At 46.4% G+C, this 23,722-nt stretch overlaps 1 protein-coding gene across 5 annotated transcripts in view; it reads right to left on the reverse strand.

The window, feature by feature from the left end:
• Window positions 1–23,722, reverse strand: part of RABGAP1 (RAB GTPase activating protein 1) — a 3,038,993-nt gene that overhangs the window by 2,800,870 nt on the left and 214,401 nt on the right. For all 5 annotated transcript variants that reach the window (XM_069609645.1, XM_069609642.1, XM_069609641.1 and 2 more), the window contains one exon: window positions 22,382–22,576. In XM_069609645.1, coding sequence (XP_069465746.1) covers window positions 22,382–22,531 — 150 coding nt within the window. In that variant the 5' untranslated portion in view covers window positions 22,532–22,576. The remainder of the gene's footprint in view (window positions 1–22,381; window positions 22,577–23,722) is intronic.

A 23,722-nucleotide genomic window follows, 5' to 3' on the forward strand; every position in this document is an offset into this window, starting at 1 on the left:
CCTTTTGGGACTCTGTCCTTCATACTCCATCAGGGGTGGTGGGGTTCCCGGTCAAACGCTCTCCCCTATGGGTTTTGTTTGGAGTGTGGGATAAGTTCCCGAACAAAGGTCTACGGTCACTCGTTAATATGGGCTGCAAAAATTGCTAGAAGGTGCATACTGCAAAATTGGAAGGACGGGAGTCCTTGCCCTGGCATGGTTGGTTGCACTTACCTGGGCTCAAAATTGTGAAGAGGCCTATATCAAGACACTGTAGAGATGTATGGGCGGGATTACGTACATATCAGGCAAACCAAGCCCCTACCTGATGACCACCACACTGTGTTGCTCAGAATTGATATGGATATCAGTGCTATAACGCATATTGGTTGTAATATCACTGACTACCTACCCACATGTCATGGTTTGTCATCGTTTGTCTGCAACCATCAATCCTGTCTGAAACCAATTGGGATGCCCTAATTGCCAAGTGTAAATAAACATTTTAAATAAAAGTTTTTTAAAATAAAATTGCTGCCAGCTGTGCCGAGCATCCAGTCCTGTCGAGGCTGAGAACAGGGCTGCTAGTGTTGCCCAGGGAAGGGGTCAGCGGGGCAAACCTTGTCAATGCGGACGCTCCTACTGCAGGACACGAAAATTCGGCTGAAAAGCTTTTCTTTTTCCATGCTGGACAAAACAGTTCCCTCCTTAGGCAGGGGACCCCACACTCCAAAAGTATCAAGGAACCGGAATAAGACGAAGGAGTATAGGACTATTAAAGGTTCCTCCAAAAGCTTCAAAAGGGCATAAATGCCGGATGCAAGTCATTCCTTTATGTGCCTATAAAACAGCGTTCTCTACTTCCTGGGGAACGCCCGCTCCATTTCTGGTACTTACAATGATATGGTTAAGCACAGACCAGTCAATAGTAAAAAATTTGTTGTAGGTTAACTGGCTATAGATATATTTCAGGCTGCTAATAGGCTTGGAATGTTGCGTGGAGAACAATCTGCTGGCTATACCGCTACATACAGCCAATGAGAATGCTTTATGAACGCTGCACATGTTTTATAGTTTGCAATATCAATGTCAGCTTTGTTAAGAAGCACCAAAATGCATGTGCATATTTGTACTGTGACAGCAATACAAAAATTGCACAACACACACAAAAGCAAGTACAAACACATGCAGGTAAACAACCATAAAAATTAATAGTCAAGTGTAATGCTTGTGAGAAATGCGAGCTAGAACGACATGGCGTCAGTGCGCAGCCATTTTGGACACTCGTCTCCCATCATTGTAACAAAGCCTGTGTCTCCGAGGGCCTCGCAGAATAAATGAGTATTTCAGTAGCGAAAGCAGAGCAAGGTCACATAGCTACATACATATTATTGCTTAGTGGACTTACTGTGGAGAATAGTTATTGTATTGTCCACTAAAGGACGAATACGTGGAGGGAATCGGAACGTCCTGCAGGTGTTTGATAAGGGGTTCTGGGAATGAATGCGAGGAGAGGGGCACAGGGTTTTTCCACTTCTGACTGGGTTGTTCCACCCTCTGTGCATTCAACTGCTCTTCGGCCGAGGGTGAACACAACCGAGGAGGGCGGGGAAATGCCCCCATAAAGGAGAGTGCATTGCGTGGCAAAGTTAGTTTGAATTTGGACCCCCGGGTGATGCAGTCCCGCTGAGAGGGAGGACGCTCTGCCTCAGACCCGTTAGCAAGAGTCATCTCTTCACCTACCTGCTGAGGAACTAAGCAGTGTTGTAGTGGCCAAGATGAAGGTGTCTACTTCCTTACTAACAGTGATGTCCCCTATATCTATATTTCTATATATCGGAGTGCATTTTTGTTTATGTATGCCAATTTTATGTATACATATATTGTGTGAATAAAGGGCCTGCAACAAGCCATTTGTTTTATTATAACGATTAGTCTTTGTGTGTTTTTTGCCTGTGCGAGTCCAATAACTTGTTTTGCCAGAGGGCCAGGGAAACGTAAGTGTTCCCCTCACGTGGCTAAGCAAAAGCAAAACATTGATGTAGCATAGACAAACGGAAATGAACACAGCGTTCAAATCCAGAACGTGCTTGTCAAACTTGTTCAAAATGCACTTTATAGACCGGAATTGCCACTCTGTGAAATTCAAATGGCATTAGACCATAGAAGCAAATGAGGAAGGTTAACTGGAGAATAAGCTATCTGCCATGGACTTGCATTTAACCACGGGTTAGGGTAATAGCCACAGCACCAGGTTACTAACCTGGCAGAGCCAGCAATCTTTCTTTTGTCTACCTATAAAGGGGTGTCGAGGTGACCTATATAGCTACCTCCACTCGGTTATCCCAAACATTTATTCTGGAAAAAGTTTCCAAGCCTCCCAATAACTGCAGTGAGAAGCAGCAGCTGGCCTTCTGTGGTCCCAATGCCAGCGTTCCAGAAGAGTGGAGCTATGGAAAGGAGAGATATATATGCAAGAGGATTTTTCTGTGCATGCAGCCTGAGATGGAAATTAAGACAATGCGTCTAACCACCATTACAGGTGAAATAGTCCATTCCATTCTGCTCACTGTTACATGTATTACAAATATGCTTTCGAGTTATCCCATATAAGACACCTAAAAGACTGCTGATGGTTGTGAAACAACTACCATTAAAAATTGAACTTTCCTTTATGGAGTCAAATAATTATCAAATACAGAATCAAATAATCTAATAGTAAGTTATGTCTTTTTAGGGCACGATTGTGTGACAAACATCAAATCCACAGGCTAGCTGATTTTATATGGGGGAATGGATTATCTTATATAATTATGGAACCAAAAACACATACAGTAGAGTCACATGGCAAACAGCAAGTACTGATGTACCACCTCTGGGGCAAAGGAACATGTAAACAATCTTTGGATCTATATGTAACAGTGTACTAAAACACCGACGGCACGAACTCTACTATGAAACTTTACAGCAGTACACATTTTTTAGAGACAATGAAATAGGTGTGGAACCAGGCCTTGCAAATTCTTCCCAAAAATAAATCACAATAGACCTGCAGGGCAGGTTCCTTAGTTTACATATTCAAACTAGGGGGGTTGGGGGGTGGTGTACTTACTTCATAGAGATGGGAAACAAAACATTAAACAAAAAAATGTAAAAAATGGTGCACAACATCATAAGCACACTTCATAGTTGTGGGCGCGGAGAGCGGTCGCCGGTGGCGTGAGGGGTACTGCAGGCCTTGGAAGCCCTGCCTGGGCCTCCGTGAGTTGTAAAATTTTATTTTTTGTTTAAATTGTAGTCGCGCTCCTAGCGCGTTGTTTGGGCCTGCTCCTGCTCCCCCTCCCACTTCCTGGTTCTTCCTCTCCCTCCCCGCCTCCCTGCCCGCCCACACCCCCCCCCTTCCTCTCCCTCTGCCTATAACCTCCCCCCTCCTGGGCAGCCCCCGCGGCTAAGGGCCCCAGGCCAAGGGCGACTCCTATAGTGCGGCTCCCTGTGTGTCTGCAGGTGTCCGCAGGGGACGCCAGTCGCCAGTTCCACCTGTTCCTGCTCCCCGGCCCACCCCTCCACTCCTGGTTACATCCGCACACGGTGCCTTGCCTCACCGTACACACAGTTGAGGTAAACTATGGTGCTATTTCTCCCCTCGCAGCATTCTCAAATTTAGGTGGCCCGGTACCTAATACGCTCTACTGTTTGCTCTGAACTATGGCATACTAGGGTGCTTTTTCTCCCCTCGCAGGATTCTCAGATTTAGGTGGCCCGGTACCTAATACGCTTTACTGTTTGTTTGCTCTAATTGTGGTAACGTGTGCTTGCCGCTCACTTCCTGTCTGCGTGCTCTCGTTTCGTCTGTCTCCCCCCCTCCCTCCTACTCCATGGTGCTCTCTGTCTCACCTATCTTCTCTAACTGCTTCTCCATCGACTATCCTGCTCTCCTCACTAAATCTGGTAGGAAAAAGTTTAAAAAGGACATCCTGGTCTCCAACCCAGGCCTCCCTATCGCTGACACCTACACTAATGCCTGCTCTAAGGAAACTCTCACTGACATCCTCTTTTTCGTGCCTTCGCCCAACCTATGGACCCTTCATATGGTCTCTGTGCTCTCTCCTTTCTCCTCCTCTCCCATTAATGGTGGCACCCGTTGGGATGTCCTATTGGCCCCCTTCCGCTCCTCTAAGGCCATCATTAATGTCTACGCTAATGGGACCATCTTGGTCCAAGGCCCCCAGGCCAACCTTCACCTCTTCGATAGACGCTTCCCACACCTCATCAACTTCCTCCCCTCTCCTGCTGTCCCCCCTCCTGTATCCTTGGCTACCTTGCCTCTACCCTCCCTCCCTGCACTGAGTTATCCATGGAATTGCAGGGCCCCACTTCCTCAGCCCATCTTCTGCCACATGGGGGTCCGCTTAGGTTATTTCCCCTTTATCGTGCACCCAAGCGGGCTGGGAGAGCCTCTTGGTCAGCGGTGGAACAGAGCTGCACGAATCTGTGGGATTAAATACAAGTACCCAGGGGGTGGTAAGGGTATGTCTATGAACAGCCCGCTTTCCTGGCCCTTCTTTACTAGGATTTTTTCAGTCATCAACAAGCTGTGTGTGCAGCGCAATATTCAAGGTAATCCTTTTGCCCCTCCTTAAACCATATCTTGTTTCTATTGGCTTGTTGATGCTTACTCACAGGGGTATAATAGCCACAAAAGCCTCACTCTACCTTCCCCCTCCATCCAGCTCCATGCTGTTAGAAGCAACCACCAGTTTTCCATTTGAGAAGTCCATCGGAACTCTAACATAGTTAGCCGCCTGGCTACCACCCAGGACCCAGTCCTGTGTAAGGTCAGTACTTGACCAACAATAAGAGTGAACCAGAGTTTTAATTTGTTTGTCCTTTTGTCTTCAGTATCTTAAAAGTTCTATCTATGGCTTTTATACACTGCGCCCTGACATTACATATGGTGTTGTAACCATAGTTCCCCCTCCATCTTTCACAGGGGATACTGTACCTTGGTTCCATGAAGATGGCTGTGACCCACTGTAAAGCCGAAACGTCCTGGGACTCTTTCACCTTCCGGGGTTGTTAGGTCCCCTTTTAATATCTTTGTTTTGATTTATGTCAGTGACGTCGATCCATTTTGGTCACCCTTTAGCCTGGCTTTTGTCAGACCTATCCAAGGTCCTGTGTTTAGATCAAAAACAGGTTATGTTTGTTCTATTTTAGTGAGGTAAATGTGTTCCTTACCTGATGTTTATATACAGTGAATTATGAGAAGAACAAAATGTACTAAATACGAGAAGAAATCAGTTTGTATATGTGTCTTTCTCAAAGAGTGTCATCACACAGCATATCCATGTATGAATTTATTTCGGTTCTGTTTTATGCCCTCCGCACAATTCCTCATGCATCATGGTTTTCTGAATGTGCGGAACAATTGAATTATTGTATAATGCAATTCCTGATTTTCCTAAAAAAGTGATAAAGTGACTGAGGTTAGTAAATAAAAACTACTCCCAGTCTCACATAAGCTAGCGCACGTGTATTTTACTCGTTTGTATGTACGCCTACCCTTTTGATATGCACACATAAAGCTACAGTAGGGGATTGGATACACCACAGATTAAATTTGCATTTAAACATATTGCAAAAAGCTTTGACTCCCATAGACAGGACACCTCCCCTTGTTTGTATTTCATACATAGATAGCCCTTTGTCCTGGTCTATTTTTGGGCTTTCCCTCCCGTTTACTCTGTGCACACATAAGAGGCAAGTAATTTAGAGGGCGACTCCCCATCACAGAAACACAGCATGCTCCCTGGGCGAGTGGGTGCCCTCCTATCTCTAGTCCTGCCCTATTCTTCTCCTTTTTTTTCCTGGGTGAGATTTGTTCACCCGTACAGCATGAAAAAAGGGGTCTGCGGTGAGGAAAAAAAAAAAAAGACGGGCCATGGATACATTGGCAAAAGTGGCCCCCTGGGGGGAGATCCGGGCGTGGTATACACTTCCTCCTGTCAAGGATTCGGCTACCATGGCCCCACCTACTGACTTAACACACATGATGGAGGCTATGGCCACTTTGCGGCATTGAATGAGAAATTGGACGATATTACGGCTAGCTTCGCCTCCATGCGCTCACAACTGGCAAAATAAGTTGTACGTATAAATGAAGCAGAGAGAATCGGGGCAACAGAGGACAAAGTGCCGGTACTACAGGGCACTGTAGCTACACTTGTGAAGGACATGAAATTGGTTAAACATAAATGTGCAGATTTGTAATCACGATCACGGAGGAACCGTAGTTTAAAATTGATCTTTGGGCATGCCCGAGTTTAGGTTGGGTAGTTTGTATGAAAGGGGTTGGAAAACAAGGAAAGGTCTTGGCAATGGGGTACACAGGTACTATTGACCCAGAGGGTACAGACATGGTAGGCAGGCAGGTGGCCATCAATGCAGCATTGACAGATTGTCATTGTAATGCAGGTGAATGTAATGTTCTAGAATGTTAGGGGGTTGGGGAATTTTACAAAATCATGGAACTTGATGGCCTATGTGAACAGACATAAAATCAATGTTCTCCTTTTGCAGGGGAAACATGCTAAGGAAGGGGTTTGCCGTAGTATAGGCCCATCCTGGGGGAAGAGGGGTGAATACTTTACCTCCAACTCAACCCAATCAAGGGGCGTCCTGACACTCATCCATAAATCTTTGAAATATACTGAGAAAAAGGTATACATTGACCCGGAAGGGAGATAAGTTATTGTACATTGTGTTCAGGAGAGGACTGAACTATTGCTGGTGAATACATATGGGCCAACATTGACTCCCAGGCTTTTATGATGCAACGGTGGGCATACTAGCTGGTTATGTCGGGGTCCCTATTATATGGGGCAGTGACAGGAATTTGATTCTAGATCGCGGCACAGATAGGAGTGGCCCCAATCAAGAACGGTGGGCAGGTTTTACACCATATGGACTCTTTGTCCTTGAGAGATGCATGGCGTCTTTTGCACCCGCATGCTCGGGTATACATTCTACGCCTCAGTACAAGACATGTCCTTGCGTATTGATATGTTCCTAATATGCAGCCTGCTTAAGGTAAAGTACTGAGTAGTGATATCTTGCCATGTACCCTGTCTGATCATTTCCCCCGTGGTACTGTCGCTTACGACGGACAGCTCCTCCACATTGGGGAGATCATGGAGTTTGAAATCCGAAGCATTGAAAGATAGTCTTTAAGGCAGAGATCAGGTCAGACATTGAAAGTTTGTAGATGCCACATCCCGGGGCATAAGATAGAAGGCCTTCAAAGTTTATATTCGAGGAATGGCGATCTCTGGGGAAGCAAAAGTCCTAAAGACCATTAGAAGGGATGTGCAGACATGCAAAACTAGACTTAAGGAGCTGGAGGCGGAATACATCCGTTCACCAGACCCGGAGGTGCTTATGCAAACATCTGGAATTGGAGCAGTTTAGAGCCCATGCTTTGAGGGAAGTCCGTTACCTTACACGCCCCCTGGCGGCAAGGAAGTATGGGGAGGGAGAGGCTGGGGAGGACATTGGCTAATTTGGTAAACTCAAATTGATTGTATTTCTGACACGCAGGGGAATCCCAAGTGGACAGATCGGGATGTACTTGAGGTATTCTGTGAGTTGTATGCTTCAATATACACTGCAGCCCCTGCGTACGGGGAACAAGCCATCCACTCCATGGTGGAGTGGGTACCTCTCTCACGGTTGAGCGCCCAAGCCAGAGTCAATCTGAATACCCCCCTCTCAGTAGAGGAACTCATAATAGTAATTAGGGATGTACCCAGGGGTAAGGCTCCTGGTCCCGATGGCCTGACAGCAGAATTCTAACATGAGCATGGGGTTCTATGCCCCCTCCCCCCATCTTCTTGAAGTCTCGGAGGAGTCACTACGCAACTCCCTGCTACCCGAATCACTACGGAAAGCCAACTAACACAACAAAGAGGTAAAAAAATGTTTTATGTTTTAGCCTACTCAACAAGCATCAGCCCTCAAAATAGGTGATAAACCTTTACAAAACACGCAAAAGCTTGTGAGCAGCACTCTAATTCAGAAAAGAGCACTATACCTTCAAAATCTCAGAGGAGCACAAGCTTAAATAAACATCTCTGATAGTCTGTAGGAGAATTCAACCTGCTATCAGTCACATAAATTGTCAGAAAATGATCAATTTTACTCATAAAAACACAAAAATGAAATTCAATGATGAGAGAATACAATCAATGATTTATCAAATAGTACATAGTCGTACATATAAATAAAAGACTAATACATAAAAGAATAAAACGTGGAAGTAAACAATTACTTATACTTTACACCAAGGCTAGAAAATGGAACCAGTGCAGCCTTGTCGTCGAAAAACAAATTTCAGTTCACAATGCACTTGTACAAATCGCTATTAATCTACTCACAGTCAGACCGATACATACCCACTCATCCCAACAGGTTTCATTCCTCACACACTACACATACAATAAATTCAAGGGAAATTCATCAGGGAAACCGTTTGTCTGAAAATCACGTATGATATACAACATGGATCAAGCCACAACAAGTAATGGCTTTGTTTAAAGGTTGAATGACGCGGTCTGCACCTTAATTATTCAATGCAAATCCGTCCAAACTCGAATACAGCTCCAAACGTTACTGCATCGAAAGAGAAGATGAGATTTGTTCTTGCCTGAAAGAAGTGGAACATCGGTATAAATAAACCCTATGTCCGTGAAATAAATTCATATTCACAATTAGTAAATCAATGGTGAGCATCTGTGGTTTTAATATTTCAACCACATAAAGTATTCCATAAGCTGGCTCAAGGCATAAAACAGCAACTGCCGTCACACTTTCTGTACTTGGGTTAACGTGTGGAAAAGAATCGACAGGATGGAAACAGTGTCTTTCTTTGACTATACACTTAGATTGTGAACGCTTATACTTGGATCAGAACGGGGCATTCTGGTACCCACTAGGGGATGAACTTCATATCTGTAGTGTGAAGCATCTAGGCACTGGCGTTAACCCACTGAGACAACTATGCTGCATATTTAGGCCTAAGGCTTGGTGTACATACATAGAGCTACATAGAACCTATTCGAAGAGTGTAGCAAAATGCTGCTAAGTGGTGCCTCATAGATAGATGGCCTGCTTAAGAGACCTTCTGTGCTTGCGAGGAATTCACTGCAAAAGCTTTTCAGCTTGTAAACAGCTATTTCTTGCAAGAAGCTCCACTGTGGGTAGACATTAGCCCAGCACGGCTTTCCACCACGCTTCGCGCTGGCAGGTGCACTGATGAGGCTGCATTCCAGGGAGAGTTTCCCAGAAGAAAAAAAAGGAGGGGGCACCGAGCGCTAAGGAGAGTGGAAGCTTTCCAATAAAAAAACATGTTTTGCGCAAAGAGGGTTCTGCTAAGAAACCTTTAGAAAGTCCAGTGTGTCACATTGATTGACGGGAAGGCCTAATAAGAAGCACTTAATGGACTCTTCCTGGGCTGTTTAGATCGTGCACGCAAAACAGTGACCGGTAACCAGCCAGCACTGAAGGGCAGAGACTCTTGGCAGTCACATCCCGCCCCCGTGTAGGCTTAGTGGGGCTAGGCCAGTCCCAGAGGGTGAGGCGCCAGGCACAAGGGCGGCGTGGATCCTAGATATGACGAGATCGCGCCAAAATCAGCGATTCCTAGGAGCGTAAGAATATTCTTGCAACTCACCTGTAACCGATAACCTGAATTGCTCGACTTGCACTTTAATCCCATTTTATTGAAAACTGCTGCTTAGATAGAATTAGCTTGTTAGTAAATAAATGAAAGTATGAAATCTTGTGTGAGTGGGTTTCTTCCATTGTGTCTTGCATAGTTTTGAACCTGTAAGGGGGAGTGTTAGGGTGTTTTGGTGCAATCAGGGCTGGTCCTGGAATGAGCAGATACCCTTTTCACTACAGTATCCCACAATACATCGCTATTGAAACGGAAGCTGTGTTTGTATAGCAGAGTCGATGTTCATACAGTAACCCAGAGGGCTAAGCCCGTTGAGACACTCACCCGGGAGCAAGAGAGCACTAAGATGAATAGCAGTGTAGTTGTCATCGCTTTGAATGGATGGGAGCGGTGGAACACAATGGTAAGCAGCGGTATGGTTTACGTTGCTGCCGGTAGATGAACTGGCAGCTATGTAACGATTACTACATCAAAAAGGGAAAACCGAGAGAAGGAAAACTTGTTGAAAATGCCACAGAGGAAACCACTTCTACAGCTGTACTTGTGAAGTTAAGCGTAAACTCTATGATCACCTGAAACATGCGCCAGATACGGTTCATACAAAGATGGTAACACGTGTGTTCTCATAGAAAACTGTTAACTCTGCAAGTCCTCTGTCTTGTTGCCTACCATGTGGAATTAAAGAGACAGACCAACAATGTCAGAACAAAATTAAATAAATACCTATATTAGCCTGAACAGGCATGCAAACGTTTGACGTAAATCACCAGGAAAACTCAGAGCTGATGGTCAGTATACACAAGTGGAACTGGAACACTTCACGTCTACTGCAGATTGAGGTCTAATCCAAAACGGTACTACACCCGGTGTTTACGAAAAGCAAGTCACGTATCACTAACGGCAGACGCGTTGTCCATGAATTGCCTATGAAAACAAATTGCAAAGAAACATTGTGTTGGCAGCTAGACTGTCATGTTGGTACGGTCGGCGGTGGTATGCAGGAGCCATTCAACGGGCATACAAAGCATAGCTTACCGTATAGGAATAGTAGCAGAGCCAGAACAAATCTGTCTCACGGTCTCGGCTGTGTAAATCAGCGCAGGAGACAAGCAACAATCTTGTTCCTGCTCGTCAACAAAGTGGCTGAAGGGGGGGGGGGGAGGTGGGAGTACTGGCGTTCTAATTTTGTATCGCTGTGTCGCGAGTACGTCGGCTCACGTGAATGGTAAAAATGCCATTGGAGGAGGAGTTATCTAGTTCCGCTCATGATGGGACCCAGTCGTAATACATGAAAAATACCAAAACGGGTTAAGAACGTCCATGTTGACGTGAAATAAACCATCAGTTATCTGATGTGTCCCATGGAATATCAGATTAACCTTAAATCATGTTGTACATGAAAATAATTATAAAATCGGGACTCTAAAACAGCCAAAAAATGGTGGATAGGGTCGCCGTTTTCTGTAATTGACTTCAAAACATACGTGAAACAATAAAATAGTGTAAAAAAATGGCACCAACAGATTAATGGCTAACAAGGACCGCAGTACTCGTCAGTGTTCAATGGTTAGAACGAGTCATCTGGCCATACTGAAATTCGAATCATGGAAAACGATACTGTAACTAACTTCACCCGACTCGCATGGGAGGTTTGTAAATGCTGCAGTCAAACTGTCCAATACAATGTGTCATTTAACCCATTGATCGTTGTTTTCGTCAGGTAAATTAATCATTGTTCTTTATTGAGTAGCAATTTCTTGTCTCCATTAGCATCTGAACTGGGGTCAAGTTTCCAAATCACTGTCCATCGCAAATCGTCCAATTTATGCAGATGCTCAACCCAATGGTCAACCAAAGGGGCATTTTGGGTCCGGTTGCGAATGCAACTCTTATGTTCACCAATACGTATTTTTATTTTCATTTCTGTTTTGCCAATATACAATTTATTATATGGGCACCAGATGCCATAAATGACCATGGTAGAATTGCAATTGGTCAGATTGTTTTGTGTCCAAGGGGTCGCAAGCACCAATTTCATTACTTTTACATGTCGAACCGCAGCTCACACAACTGCCGCACGGGAAATGGCTTGTCAATTTTGGCATGCCCCACTGTTCTGGGAGCGTAATCTGTTTAAATCGGGGCCATACTGACATTATTTCTGGTAATGCAATCTTTTAAATTAGCACTCATACTCTAGTATGGGGCTCTATTGGCCCCCCATCTTCTTGAAGTCTGGGAGGAGTCAATGCGCACCTCCCTTCTACCTGAAGCACTATGGAAAGCCACCATAACTTCTGCTAATACGTGATAAACCTGGCAATGAGTGTGGTTCTTATCGTCCTCACTCTCTCATGAATGTGGATGCCAAAATATACTGCAAAGCCTTGGCGAACCGCCTCCTTCCACTAATGCCCCATATAATTCATGGCGACCGACCAGGCTGGTTTTGTTCCGGGCAGGTCCACATCTCTCAATATCCGACGTTTGCTTAACGTCATGGCCAGGTTGGATCCCTCGAAAAGGCATTTGATATAGTCTCATGGGAATATCTATTTGTAGTTCTGGAAAAAATGGGTTTAGGCTCTGAAATGATCTGTTACATCAGATTATTGTATACCGGCCCGTTGGCTAGAGTGCTTCTTAACTCATGTGTGTCTGAGCAGTTTGCCCTCAGGAGGGCTACTCGGCAGGGTTGTCCCCTGTCCCCCATTTTGTTTGCTTTGGCCATCGAACCAATGGCAGACCTGATACGTGATCATCCCAAACACTAGGGCATCCGCCTCAACACCCCCCCCCCCCCCCGAGATTATTTTATTATACGCGGACAATGTACTTCTTTACCTTGGAGATCCACAGACAAACCTAGATCCAATTCTCTGTGATATCATGCAAGTTGGCGCAGCCTCTTGATTCACAATGAATTACTCCAAACTGAGATTTTTTGCCTTGATACCCAGTCCTAAACAACCGCAAGAAGAGTATACCCTCAGATGGGCCCCAAACAATATTAAATAGCTGGGGGTGGTGTTATCTAGGGATGGGCCAACCCTTCATCTGGGTAACGATCTCTCTCTCTGGAGAGGCATATGGAAGGAAGGCTAAGCAGGTGGAAGCACAGGAAACTGTCCCTGACAAAAATGACCCTCCTACCCAAGCTCCTATATGCATTTGCGAACATCCCTGTTTGGCCTGGTAAATTCTTCTACAGGATTCATGGGTCGCTTGCAGAATACTTGTGACACGCAGGTGCCGTATGGAAAAAATGGGCTGATATGAATCTCCCTTATGAAAAAGGGGGCCTTAACACCCCCCACATTGACCAGTATTGGTTAGCGGCGCAAGCACAATTCGCCACTGCTACTGTAGTGGAATGGCCCCACCCCATATGAAGGAAGAGAGACTGCCGGCGGGCAAGTCAGACCTTAGAACGCTGATCGTGGATCAGAGTTATAAGGATGACTGCCTGTTCGACCCGGTGTCCGCCACAGTATTCACCTGGCGCTCCATTTTCTCCAAGATCGAAGAGACGTGGCCGTACTACAAGTGGATTCCCCTCTGGATATTCTCTGGGTTGGGCCCCACATGGAACAGATCCGTAGTTCTGCACTGGGAACGCCTGGGCTACAGTGTATTGGCAGATTTGTTCCCAGAGGGGAGATTTATCACTTCAAAGACATGGTGTCAGGAGCATGCAAACACAGCTGTGGAGCTAATACAATATCATTGTATCCGCGCTGCGATTGCGGCACTGTGGCCGGACAACCCCGTTAAAGCCCCAAGAGTGTGCAGAAATGGTATATATAGTCAATTCCAGTCTGAGCAGACGGCTCCTTTCCACAATTTACAAATTGGTTCTGAATAAGTTGAAGCCCTCTTCATTAGCGAGGCTCCATCGGTCCGAAAACCTGGGTATTGAGCTATCAGACGTTCAGTGGAAGCAAATGTGTATGCACACCAAGAATGCATCCTTAAATTTTAGATACAAATTCATGCAATTCAAATTGTTGAATAGATTGTACTATACACCCTGGAAACTGGGTAAAATGTATCATGGGGAGGACACCTTTGCCAGAGATGCCGCTCACATGACGCAGACCACATGTACATGTTCTGGAGTTGCACCCATCTAGATTCCTTTTGGGACTCTGTCCTTCATACTCCATCAGGGGTGGTGGGGTTCCCGGTCAAACGCTCTCCCCTATGGGTTTTGTTTGGAGTGTGGGATAAGTTCCCGAACAAAGGTCTACGGTCACTCGTTAATATGGGCTGCAAAAATTGCTAGAAGGTGCATACTGCAAAATTGGAAGGACGGGAGTCCTTGCCCTGGCATGGTTGGTTGCACTTACCTGGGCTCAAAATTGTGAAGAGGCCTATATCAAGACACTGTAGAGATGTATGGGCGGGATTACGTACATATCAGGCAAACCAAGCCCCTACCTGATGACCACCACACTGTGTTGCTCAGAATTGATATGGATATCAGTGCTATAACGCATATTGGTTGTAATATCACTGACTACCTACCCACATGTCATGGTTTGTCATCGTTTGTCTGCAACCATCAATCCTGTCTGAAACCAATTGGGATGCCCTAATTGCCAAGTGTAAATAAACATTTTAAATAAAAGTTTTTTAAAATAAAATTGCTGCCAGCTGTGCCGAGCATCCAGTCCTGTCGAGGCTGAGAACAGGGCTGCTAGTGTTGCCCAGGGAAGGGGTCAGCGGGGCAAACCTTGTCAATGCGGACGCTCCTACTGCAGGACACGAAAATTCGGCTGAAAAGCTTTTCTTTTTCCATGCTGGACAAAACAGTTCCCTCCTTAGGCAGGGGACCCCACACTCCAAAAGTATCAAGGAACCGGAATAAGACGAAGGAGTATAGGACTATTAAAGGTTCCTCCAAAAGCTTCAAAAGGGCATAAATGCCGGATGCAAGTCATTCCTTTATGTGCCTATAAAACAGCGTTCTCTACTTCCTGGGGAACGCCCGCTCCATTTCTGGTACTTACAATGATATGGTTAAGCACAGACCAGTCAATAGTAAAAAATTTGTTGTAGGTTAACTGGCTATAGATATATTTCAGGCTGCTAATAGGCTTGGAATGTTGCGTGGAGAACAATCTGCTGGCTATACCGCTACATACAGCCAATGAGAATGCTTTATGAACGCTGCACATGTTTTATAGTTTGCAATATCAATGTCAGCTTTGTTAAGAAGCACCAAAATGCATGTGCATATTTGTACTGTGACAGCAATACAAAAATTGCACAACACACACAAAAGCAAGTACAAACACATGCAGGTAAACAACCATAAAAATTAATAGTCAAGTGTAATGCTTGTGAGAAATGCGAGCTAGAACGACATGGCGTCAGTGCGCAGCCATTTTGGACACTCGTCTCCCATCATTGTAACAAAGCCTGTGTCTCCGAGGGCCTCGCAGAATAAATGAGTATTTCAGTAGCGAAAGCAGAGCAAGGTCACATAGCTACATACATATTATTGCTTAGTGGACTTACTGTGGAGAATAGTTATTGTATTGTCCACTAAAGGACGAATACGTGGAGGGAATCGGAACGTCCTGCAGGTGTTTGATAAGGGGTTCTGGGAATGAATGCGAGGAGAGGGGCACAGGGTTTTTCCACTTCTGACTGGGTTGTTCCACCCTCTGTGCATTCAACTGCTCTTCGGCCGAGGGTGAACACAACCGAGGAGGGCGGGGAAATGCCCCCATAAAGGAGAGTGCATTGCGTGGCAAAGTTAGTTTGAATTTGGACCCCCGGGTGATGCAGTCCCGCTGAGAGGGAGGACGCTCTGCCTCAGACCCGTTAGCAAGAGTCATCTCTTCACCTACCTGCTGAGGAACTAAGCAGTGTTGTAGTGGCCAAGATGAAGGTGTCTACTTCCTTACTAACAGTGATGTCCCCTATATCTATATTTCTATATATCGGAGTGCATTTTTGTTTATGTATGCCAATTTTATGTATACATATATTGTGTGAATAAAGGGCCTGCAACAAGCCATTTGTTTTATTATAACGATTAGTCTTTGTGTGTTTTTTGCCTGTGCGAGTCCAATAACTTGTTTTGCCAGAGGGCCAGGGAAACGTAAGTGTTCCCCTCACGTGGCTAAGCAAAAGCAAAACATTGATGTAGCATAGACAAACGGAAATGAACACAGCGTTCAAATCCAGAACGTGCTTGTCAAACTTGTTCAAAATGCACTTTATAGACCGGAATTGCCACTCTGTGAAATTCAAATGGCATTAGACCATAGAAGCAAATGAGGAAGGTTAACTGGAGAATAAGCTATCTGCCATGGACTTGCATTTAACCACGGGTTAGGGTAATAGCCACAGCACCAGGTTACTAACCTGGCAGAGCCAGCAATCTTTCTTTTGTCTACCTATAAAGGGGTGTCGAGGTGACCTATATAGCTACCTCCACTCGGTTATCCCAAACATTTATTCTGGAAAAAGTTTCCAAGCCTCCCAATAACTGCAGTGAGAAGCAGCAGCTGGCCTTCTGTGGTCCCAATGCCAGCGTTCCAGAAAAGTGGAGCTATGGAAAGGAGAGATATATACGCAAGAGGATTTTTCTGTGCATGCAGCCTGAGATGGAAATTAAGACAATGCGTCTAACCACCATTACAGGTGAAATAGTCCATTCCATTCTGCTCACTGTTACATGTATTACAAATATGCTTTCGAGTTATCCCATATAAGACACCTAAAAGACTGCTGATGGTTGTGAAACAACTACCATTAAAAATTGAACTTTCCTTTATGGAGTCAAATAATTATCAAATACAGAATCAAATAATCTAATAGTAAGTTATGTCTTTTTAGGGCACGATTGTGTGACAAACATCAAATCCACAGGCTAGCTGATTTTATATGGGGGAATGGATTATCTTATATAATTATGGAACCAAAAACACATACAGTAGAGTCACATGGCAAACAGCAAGTACTGATGTACCACCTCTGGGGCAAAGGAACATGTAAACAATCTTTGGATCTATATGTAACAGTGTACTAAAACACCGACGGCACGAACTCTACTATGAAACTTTACAGCAGTACACATTTTTTAGAGACAATGAAATAGGTGTGGAACCAGGCCTTGCAAATTCTTCCCAAAAATAAATCACAATAGACCTGCAGGGCAGGTTCCTTAGTTTACATATTCAAACTAGGGGGGTTGGGGGGTGGTGTACTTACTTCATAGAGATGGGAAACAAAACATTAAACAAAAAAATGTAAAAAATGGTGCACAACATCATAAGCACACTTCATAGTTGTGGGCGCGGAGAGCGGTCGCCGGTGGCGTGAGGGGTACTGCAGGCCTTGGAAGCCCTGCCTGGGCCTCCGTGAGTTGTAAAATTTTATTTTTTGTTTAAATTGTAGTCGCGCTCCTAGCGCGTTGTTTGGGCCTGCTCCTGCTCCCCCTCCCACTTCCTGGTTCTTCCTCTCCCTCCCCGCCTCCCTGCCCGCCCACTCCCCCCCCCTTCCTCTCCCTCTGCCTATAACCTCCCCCCTCCTGGGCAGCCCCCGCGGCTAAGGGCCCCAGGCCAAGGGCGACTCCTATAGTGCGGCTCCCTGTGTGTCTGCAGGTGTCCGCAGGGGACGCCAGTCGCCAGTTCCACCTGTTCCTGCTCCCCGGCCCACCCCTCCACTCCTGGTTACATCCGCACACGGTGCCTTGCCTCACCGTACACACAGTTGAGGTAAACTATGGTGCTATTTCTCCCCTCGCAGCATTCTCAAATTTAGGTGGCCCGGTACCTAATACGCTCTACTGTTTGCTCTGAACTATGGCATACTAGGGTGCTTTTTCTCCCCTCGCAGGATTCTCAGATTTAGGTGGCCCGGTACCTAATACGCTTTACTGTTTGTTTGCTCTAATTGTGGTAACGTGTGCTTGCCGCTCACTTCCTGTCTGCGTGCTCTCGTTTAGTCTGTCTCCCCCCCCTCCCTCCTACTCCATGGTGCTCTCTGTCTCACCTATCTTCTCTAACTGCTTCTCCATCGACTATCCTGCTCTCCTCACTAAATCTGGTAGGAAAAAGTTTAAAAAGGACATCCTGGTCTCCAACCCAGGCCTCCCTATCGCTGACACCTACACTAATGCCTGCTCTAAGGAAACTCTCACTGACATCCTCTTTTTCGTGCCTTCGCCCAACCTATGGACCCTTCATATGGTCTCTGTGCTCTCTCCTTTCTCCTCCTCTCCCATTAATGGTGGCACCCGTTGGGATGTCCTATTGGCCCCCTTCCGCTCCTCTAAGGCCATCATTAATGTCTACGCTAATGGGACCATCTTGGTCCAAGGCCCCCAGGCCAACCTTCACCTCTTCGATAGACGCTTCCCACACCTCATCAACTTCCTCCCCTCTCCTGCTGTCCCCCCTCCTGTATCCTTGGCTACCTTGCCTCTACCCTCCCTCCCTGCCCCCTCTCGTGCTCCTTCTTCACCTCCTTCCTCAATACCTCCGCAGGGCGTACCTCTGATCTGTACCCCTCCCCGGAAGTTCTTCAAGGATGGCAGCCTTCTCCACATTGCCACTCTAAACACTCGCTCTGCCATCAAGCACTCCTCCGATATCTGTCACCTTCTTGAGGAACTGGACCTCGACGTCCTCTGTCTCACTGAGACTTGGTTCACAGCCTGCTCTGCCACCAGCTTTGACGCACTCCTACCTGACGGTTACAAGATCCTCTCCATGCCCAGGCCTAACCGTGCAGGGGGTGGTGTTGCCCTTATCTTCCCTGAGTGGATTCCTGCCACTGTCACTCCCACTCAGACCTACTCCTCTTTTGAATGTCTTGTCTGCCGACTCTCTCTCTCTCCTAGCCATTCCCTTACCGTGGCTACTATCTATCGGCCACCTGGTCAAATTTCCTCCTTCCTCTCTGAGTGGGCTGACCTCTCCTCCTCACTCCTGTCCTCAACCACTCAACTCCTCCTTCTTGGCGACTTCAACATCCACCTTGATGCCTCCAGTCCCCCCACTTGTCTCTTTCGTGACCTTTGCGACTCTCTCTCACTCTCTATTCTCCCGTCTGGGCCTACTCACTCTGCTGGGCACACTCTTGATGCTCTGATCTCTTCTGACCTTCCCCTCTCCGTCCCTCTCTCCACTCCTCTCTCCTGGAGCGATCACTTTCTCCTATTCTCACACCTCACCCTCCCTACCCCTCAGGCAAAGCCACCCTCTTCACTGCCACCCACCTTCTCGGTCATCCGACCCATGAAGCGTGTGTCAGTTGAGGCTTTTGCTGCTACCTTCTCTCCCCCCCCCCTGCCCCTTCGGCGGACTCCCACCCTGACACAGCCCTCTCCATGCTCCACTCTGCTATATCTGCTACTCTTGATATCCTTGCCCCCGTCATGAGAATCCGCCTGAAGCCCAAAGCCAAATGTAACTCCTGGTATGACTCGGATCTCGTCACCCTAAAACGCAAGTGCAGGGTTGCTGAGAGGAAATGGCGTGCTTCATGTTCATCCTCTGACAAACTGGCCTGCCGCCTGCTTCAAAGGCAGTACCGGCTCTCCGTTCTCACCAAGAAGAGAGCCCTTATCCAAGCCCGCATCTCTGCGGCATCAAACAACTCCGCCGAACTCTTTAAAATCTGCAAGGAGCTGGCCAACCCTGTTGCAGTCTCTACCTCTCCTGTCCCCTCCCAGGCCCTCTGCACTGCACTGGCCTCTCACTTCATCTCTAAAACTCAGGACATCCTGTCCTCGCTCTCCTCTTCTCACCTCACTCCCTCCATACCCGGCTCTTCCTCTGGCCCTTCTGCGGTCAACCCTCCTCCCTCTTTCTCTGCCTGTCCACCCTTCTCTGCTGACGAGGTTTCCAGACAAGTCCGATCAATGAAAGTCTCGTCTAAACAGGTTCACCCCTGTTCCTCCAAAACTATCAAGGACCACATCGACTCCCTGGCTCCTGCCCTGGCTGACTTTTGCAACCACTCCTTCGCCTCTGGAGTCTTCCCTTCCCCCCTCAAGCACTCCCTTGTGCACCCTCTTCTCAAGAAACCCTCTTCCGACCCCTCCTGCCCGGCTAACTATCGCCCTATCTCCATCACTCCCTTCCTGGGCAAGCTCCTGGAGAAACTGGCCATCTCCCAGCTTAACCTCCATGCTGAATCTGTTGGTAGTCTTCATGACCATCAATCTGGCTTCAGAGCTGCCAGAAGCACGGAAACTGCTCTTCTGAACATCCGTGAAGACCTGCTCCTGAACCTCGATTCCAACACTCTGTGTGTTCTCTTTCTGCTCGATCTCGCCTCTGCCTTTGACACTGTCAACCATGCCATCCTGCTCAACCGTCTCCGGGAAAACCTGGGTATCACTGGTCAGGCTCTGGCGTGGCTGACGGCTTTCCTTTCAAATCGACCCTCCCAGGTCCAACTGGGGTCCTTCCTCTCTGCCATCTTTTTCTCCACCTGTGGTGTCCCCCAGGGATCTAATCTCTCTCCCTGGCTTTTCAACCAGTATCTGGCTCTCCTTGCCCACCGCATCACCGCTCTCTGCCCTAATTTCCAGTGCTATGCGGACGATACCCAGCTCATTTTCAGGCTACCCTCAGCCTCCCCCTCTCCTTCCCTCATCTCTGACTGTCTGCTATCCAAGAATGGTGTGCCGCCAATGACCTCTGCCTTAATGCCATTAAGACTGAGATTCTACTCATCGTACTCCCACTCTCTCCTTCCCTGCAGCTCTCTGGCCTGCCTCCCTTGGCCCCCTCCCTGCTCCTACCTGCAAGGCAAAAAACCTTGGGGTCATCTTCGACTCCACACTCTCCTTCTCTCCTCATATTTCTGACGTCGCCAAGAGGTCACACTACCAGCTGCACCTCCTCAGAGGTATTCTTCCCTTCCTCTCCTTCCCCCAGAAGCTCACTGTCTCCCGAGCCCTGGTTCTCTCGAAGCTGGATTACTGTAACAGCCTCTATCTTAATCTGCCTGCCTCCACTCTCCGCCCTCTGCAACTCATCCAGAACAGAACTGCGAGACTTGTCCTTGGCCTCAAGCCCAGGGACCGTATCTCTCCAGGACTGAAATCTCTACACTGGCTCCCAGTGGCTGCGAGGATAAAGTTCAAAACCCTCTGCATTGTCCACAAGGCCTTCTGGGGCCTGGGTCCTAAATACCTTCAACTCTCTCTTCCCAAATATCTTCCTCCCCGAGCCCTTCGCTCATCCGCCTCCAACTCCCTCATGGTCAGCCGCTTCTCGAAGCAACGAGCTGGGGGTAGATCTCTCTCCGCGGCAGGGGCCTCCCTCTGGAACAGCCTTCTTGCCTCCCTGAAACTTGAGGAGAACCACCTCCGGTTCCGGAAGCACCTCAAAACCTTCCTCTTTGCTTCTGCTTTCTCTCTCCCTCTCCCCTGCTGAACAGCTAATTAATTCTTCACTAAACTGCACTGATCCTGCAACTGGACCACTCTAAACTGCCTTCGGTCCTGGTCCCAGTCACTGATCCCCTGGAACCCCTCTGCACTACGGGACTGTCTCTGTATCCCTACAGCCCCCCCCTTCCCCAGCACTTGCTCTGCACTTACCTTGCACTTGCCACTAGCTGGCCCTTTTTTTATTTATTAATTACTTACGCCACTTACCTTTACTGACTTCCCCACCCCCCTCCCCTTCCCCTTGCACTTTTCCCCCCTCCCCCACCCCTGCACGCGCGATCTGAATGACACCTGGCCTAGTAGGATCGTTTGTTTTGTCTCCCCTTGTTCCTCCCCTCCCTGCCTCGTCGCGCCTTGAAACACCTGTGTATAGGCGCGTTACAAATACCATATCATATCATAGTTGGTTCAATGCTGTCCGTCACCCAAAGGTCAGCCATGCACAGTGAAACTTATTTGCTATTTTCTGCAAACAGTTTGTTTACAGTAAATGTCAAATATAGGTTTCACACATCCCATACTCGCCAATAAGGTTGAGTACCATGCAAATGGTGCTCACCCTTCATAAAATCTCCACACCAATGTGAGTGGGCTAGTAGATTTTGTGAGTCGTGGGAATACAAGGTAAGGGAAGATGACAAAAAAAGGGGGAGACCGAACCACAGAACGTGTTAATGTATATATTTCATTAAAGACATTTGAAACCATTTCATATTTATCCAGAAGACATTTCCTAGCGTATGTGACCCTTTTACTACCATACGTGACCATTTCCTGGGCTGACAGGATCATATCATGTATCTAGTTTGTACAGGGTCTCATAGCCACTTTTCAGGATCTCCCTTTTTGCCACAATAAGGGCTCGGTAGCACCAGTTTGCTATACTGGTCAGTCAAGTTCTGCCGGAATACCCCCAAAAAATTAAGGAGGCGATTGCAAGGTAGCTGAAAAACAGTAGCGAGGTCAACACATGTGAGGACTTCAGACCAGAAATTACTGAGTACCCATTATCTCAGGTATAATATTATACAATTGATATTGAAACAGGAACATTTGGGGATTACAATGATTTAGCATTCTGAGAATAAAGTATTTTGTGAGCAGCATTTGATGGTGAAATAACAGTGATTATTACTTACTAGTAAACATCAAGCAGCAACAGTACATTTGAATTGAAAGTTAAATATCCATATTCTAAAGTGCAGCTATGAACATAAACTTCTATCAATTAGCTGTAGTCATACCTTCAGTCCTGTTTTTTCATCATCGCTTCCATTATTTGTAGAGGGCGTCTCATCCCCTTGCCTGGAAACTAACACAAAATCTTCACTATTAAGAGTTGAAACCGAGTCCGACGAGATACTTATTTTCCCAACCGAGGCCTTGTCATCCATGGCTCACAAACAAAGCTGTATTCATGAATTTGTTCTCAACATCTCCTGCAAGAAAAAATGCATGCAACCATTACTTTCATAGCAATTATTTTATGGCGAGTCAAACCTCCTACATAACCTTTCATGTGCAGCCACCAGTAGCTCGGCCACATTTGTCACCTCTGGCCTGCACTCCCTCAAATATGCATGAACATATGCACATACATTACCCGCATTTCAACACAAATGCAAGGTGTCAGTTCAACATGGCATGTTATGCCATAGAATGCCATGCATGTAACTTTATGAAACGTGTGACATATGATGCTTGCAAAGCTGTGCCGAGTTTGCAGCTATTACATTATTTTGCAGGTGTATTCTGGGATTAACAACTCCTCTTCATAGCCTAACCGACAAGCATGTGCCTCTGCACGTGAATCATAAAACCCCACAATTCTGCATCGAACACCACAACAGGTAAATAGGCAGCAAAGTTAGAAGATTAATTCTATGTAGCTGTGCACGGAAGTGTTGAGAACTCTGCAAAATATCCCTGTCCAAAAGTGTGGACCCTGAGCACAGAAAGGTCATGGTTGTAGACACTTTTACACAATTAACCTTATACAGAAAAGTCAATATGATGAATATAGTCTGTCTGAAAAGTCAAAACAATACATTTAGCCGTTTACATTAGCAATGGACGTCCTAACAGTGGGTAACAGTAACGTCCTACGATGTAGCTTTACAGGTCCACCCAAGCGCAATGTGATGCCATTCGGCATAGAGATCACCTCCTGTCAGAGCTTTTCATTGCATCCAATGGTACCAATAGCGCAGACTAAGCAGTCACCTAGTCGTTATTCTGGTTCCGGGTTCTCAAGTGGTCAAACCTCACCTTCATGATCCACTGTGGGGAGTGTAGATAGGCTACCTCTGCCGCATAAATCACCAATAGCTTCTACATTCGGCCATTTTTTGCTTTGAAGCACAAATGATAATTTTACTTCAAGTTATGTCCAGTTCATGTTTCATCTCCATATTTAAATATCACAGCAATTTATCTTTATTCCACTCTTTGTATCCCCCTTCATAACTCCTTGTATCTCAATGGACACCTAAAACTAGCTATCCAGCTCCATTAGTGTGTTTAGTGTTATGCACATTTTAAGCGCCAATTACATTTGAAACAAAAGCAGATAAATACTTCATGCA

The sequence above is a fragment of the Ambystoma mexicanum genome, chromosome 8 (assembly GCF_040938575.1).
Source record: "Ambystoma mexicanum isolate Mex_15411 chromosome 8, UKY_AmexF1_1, whole genome shotgun sequence".
NCBI classification, from domain to species: Eukaryota; Metazoa; Chordata; class Amphibia; order Caudata; family Ambystomatidae; genus Ambystoma; species Ambystoma mexicanum.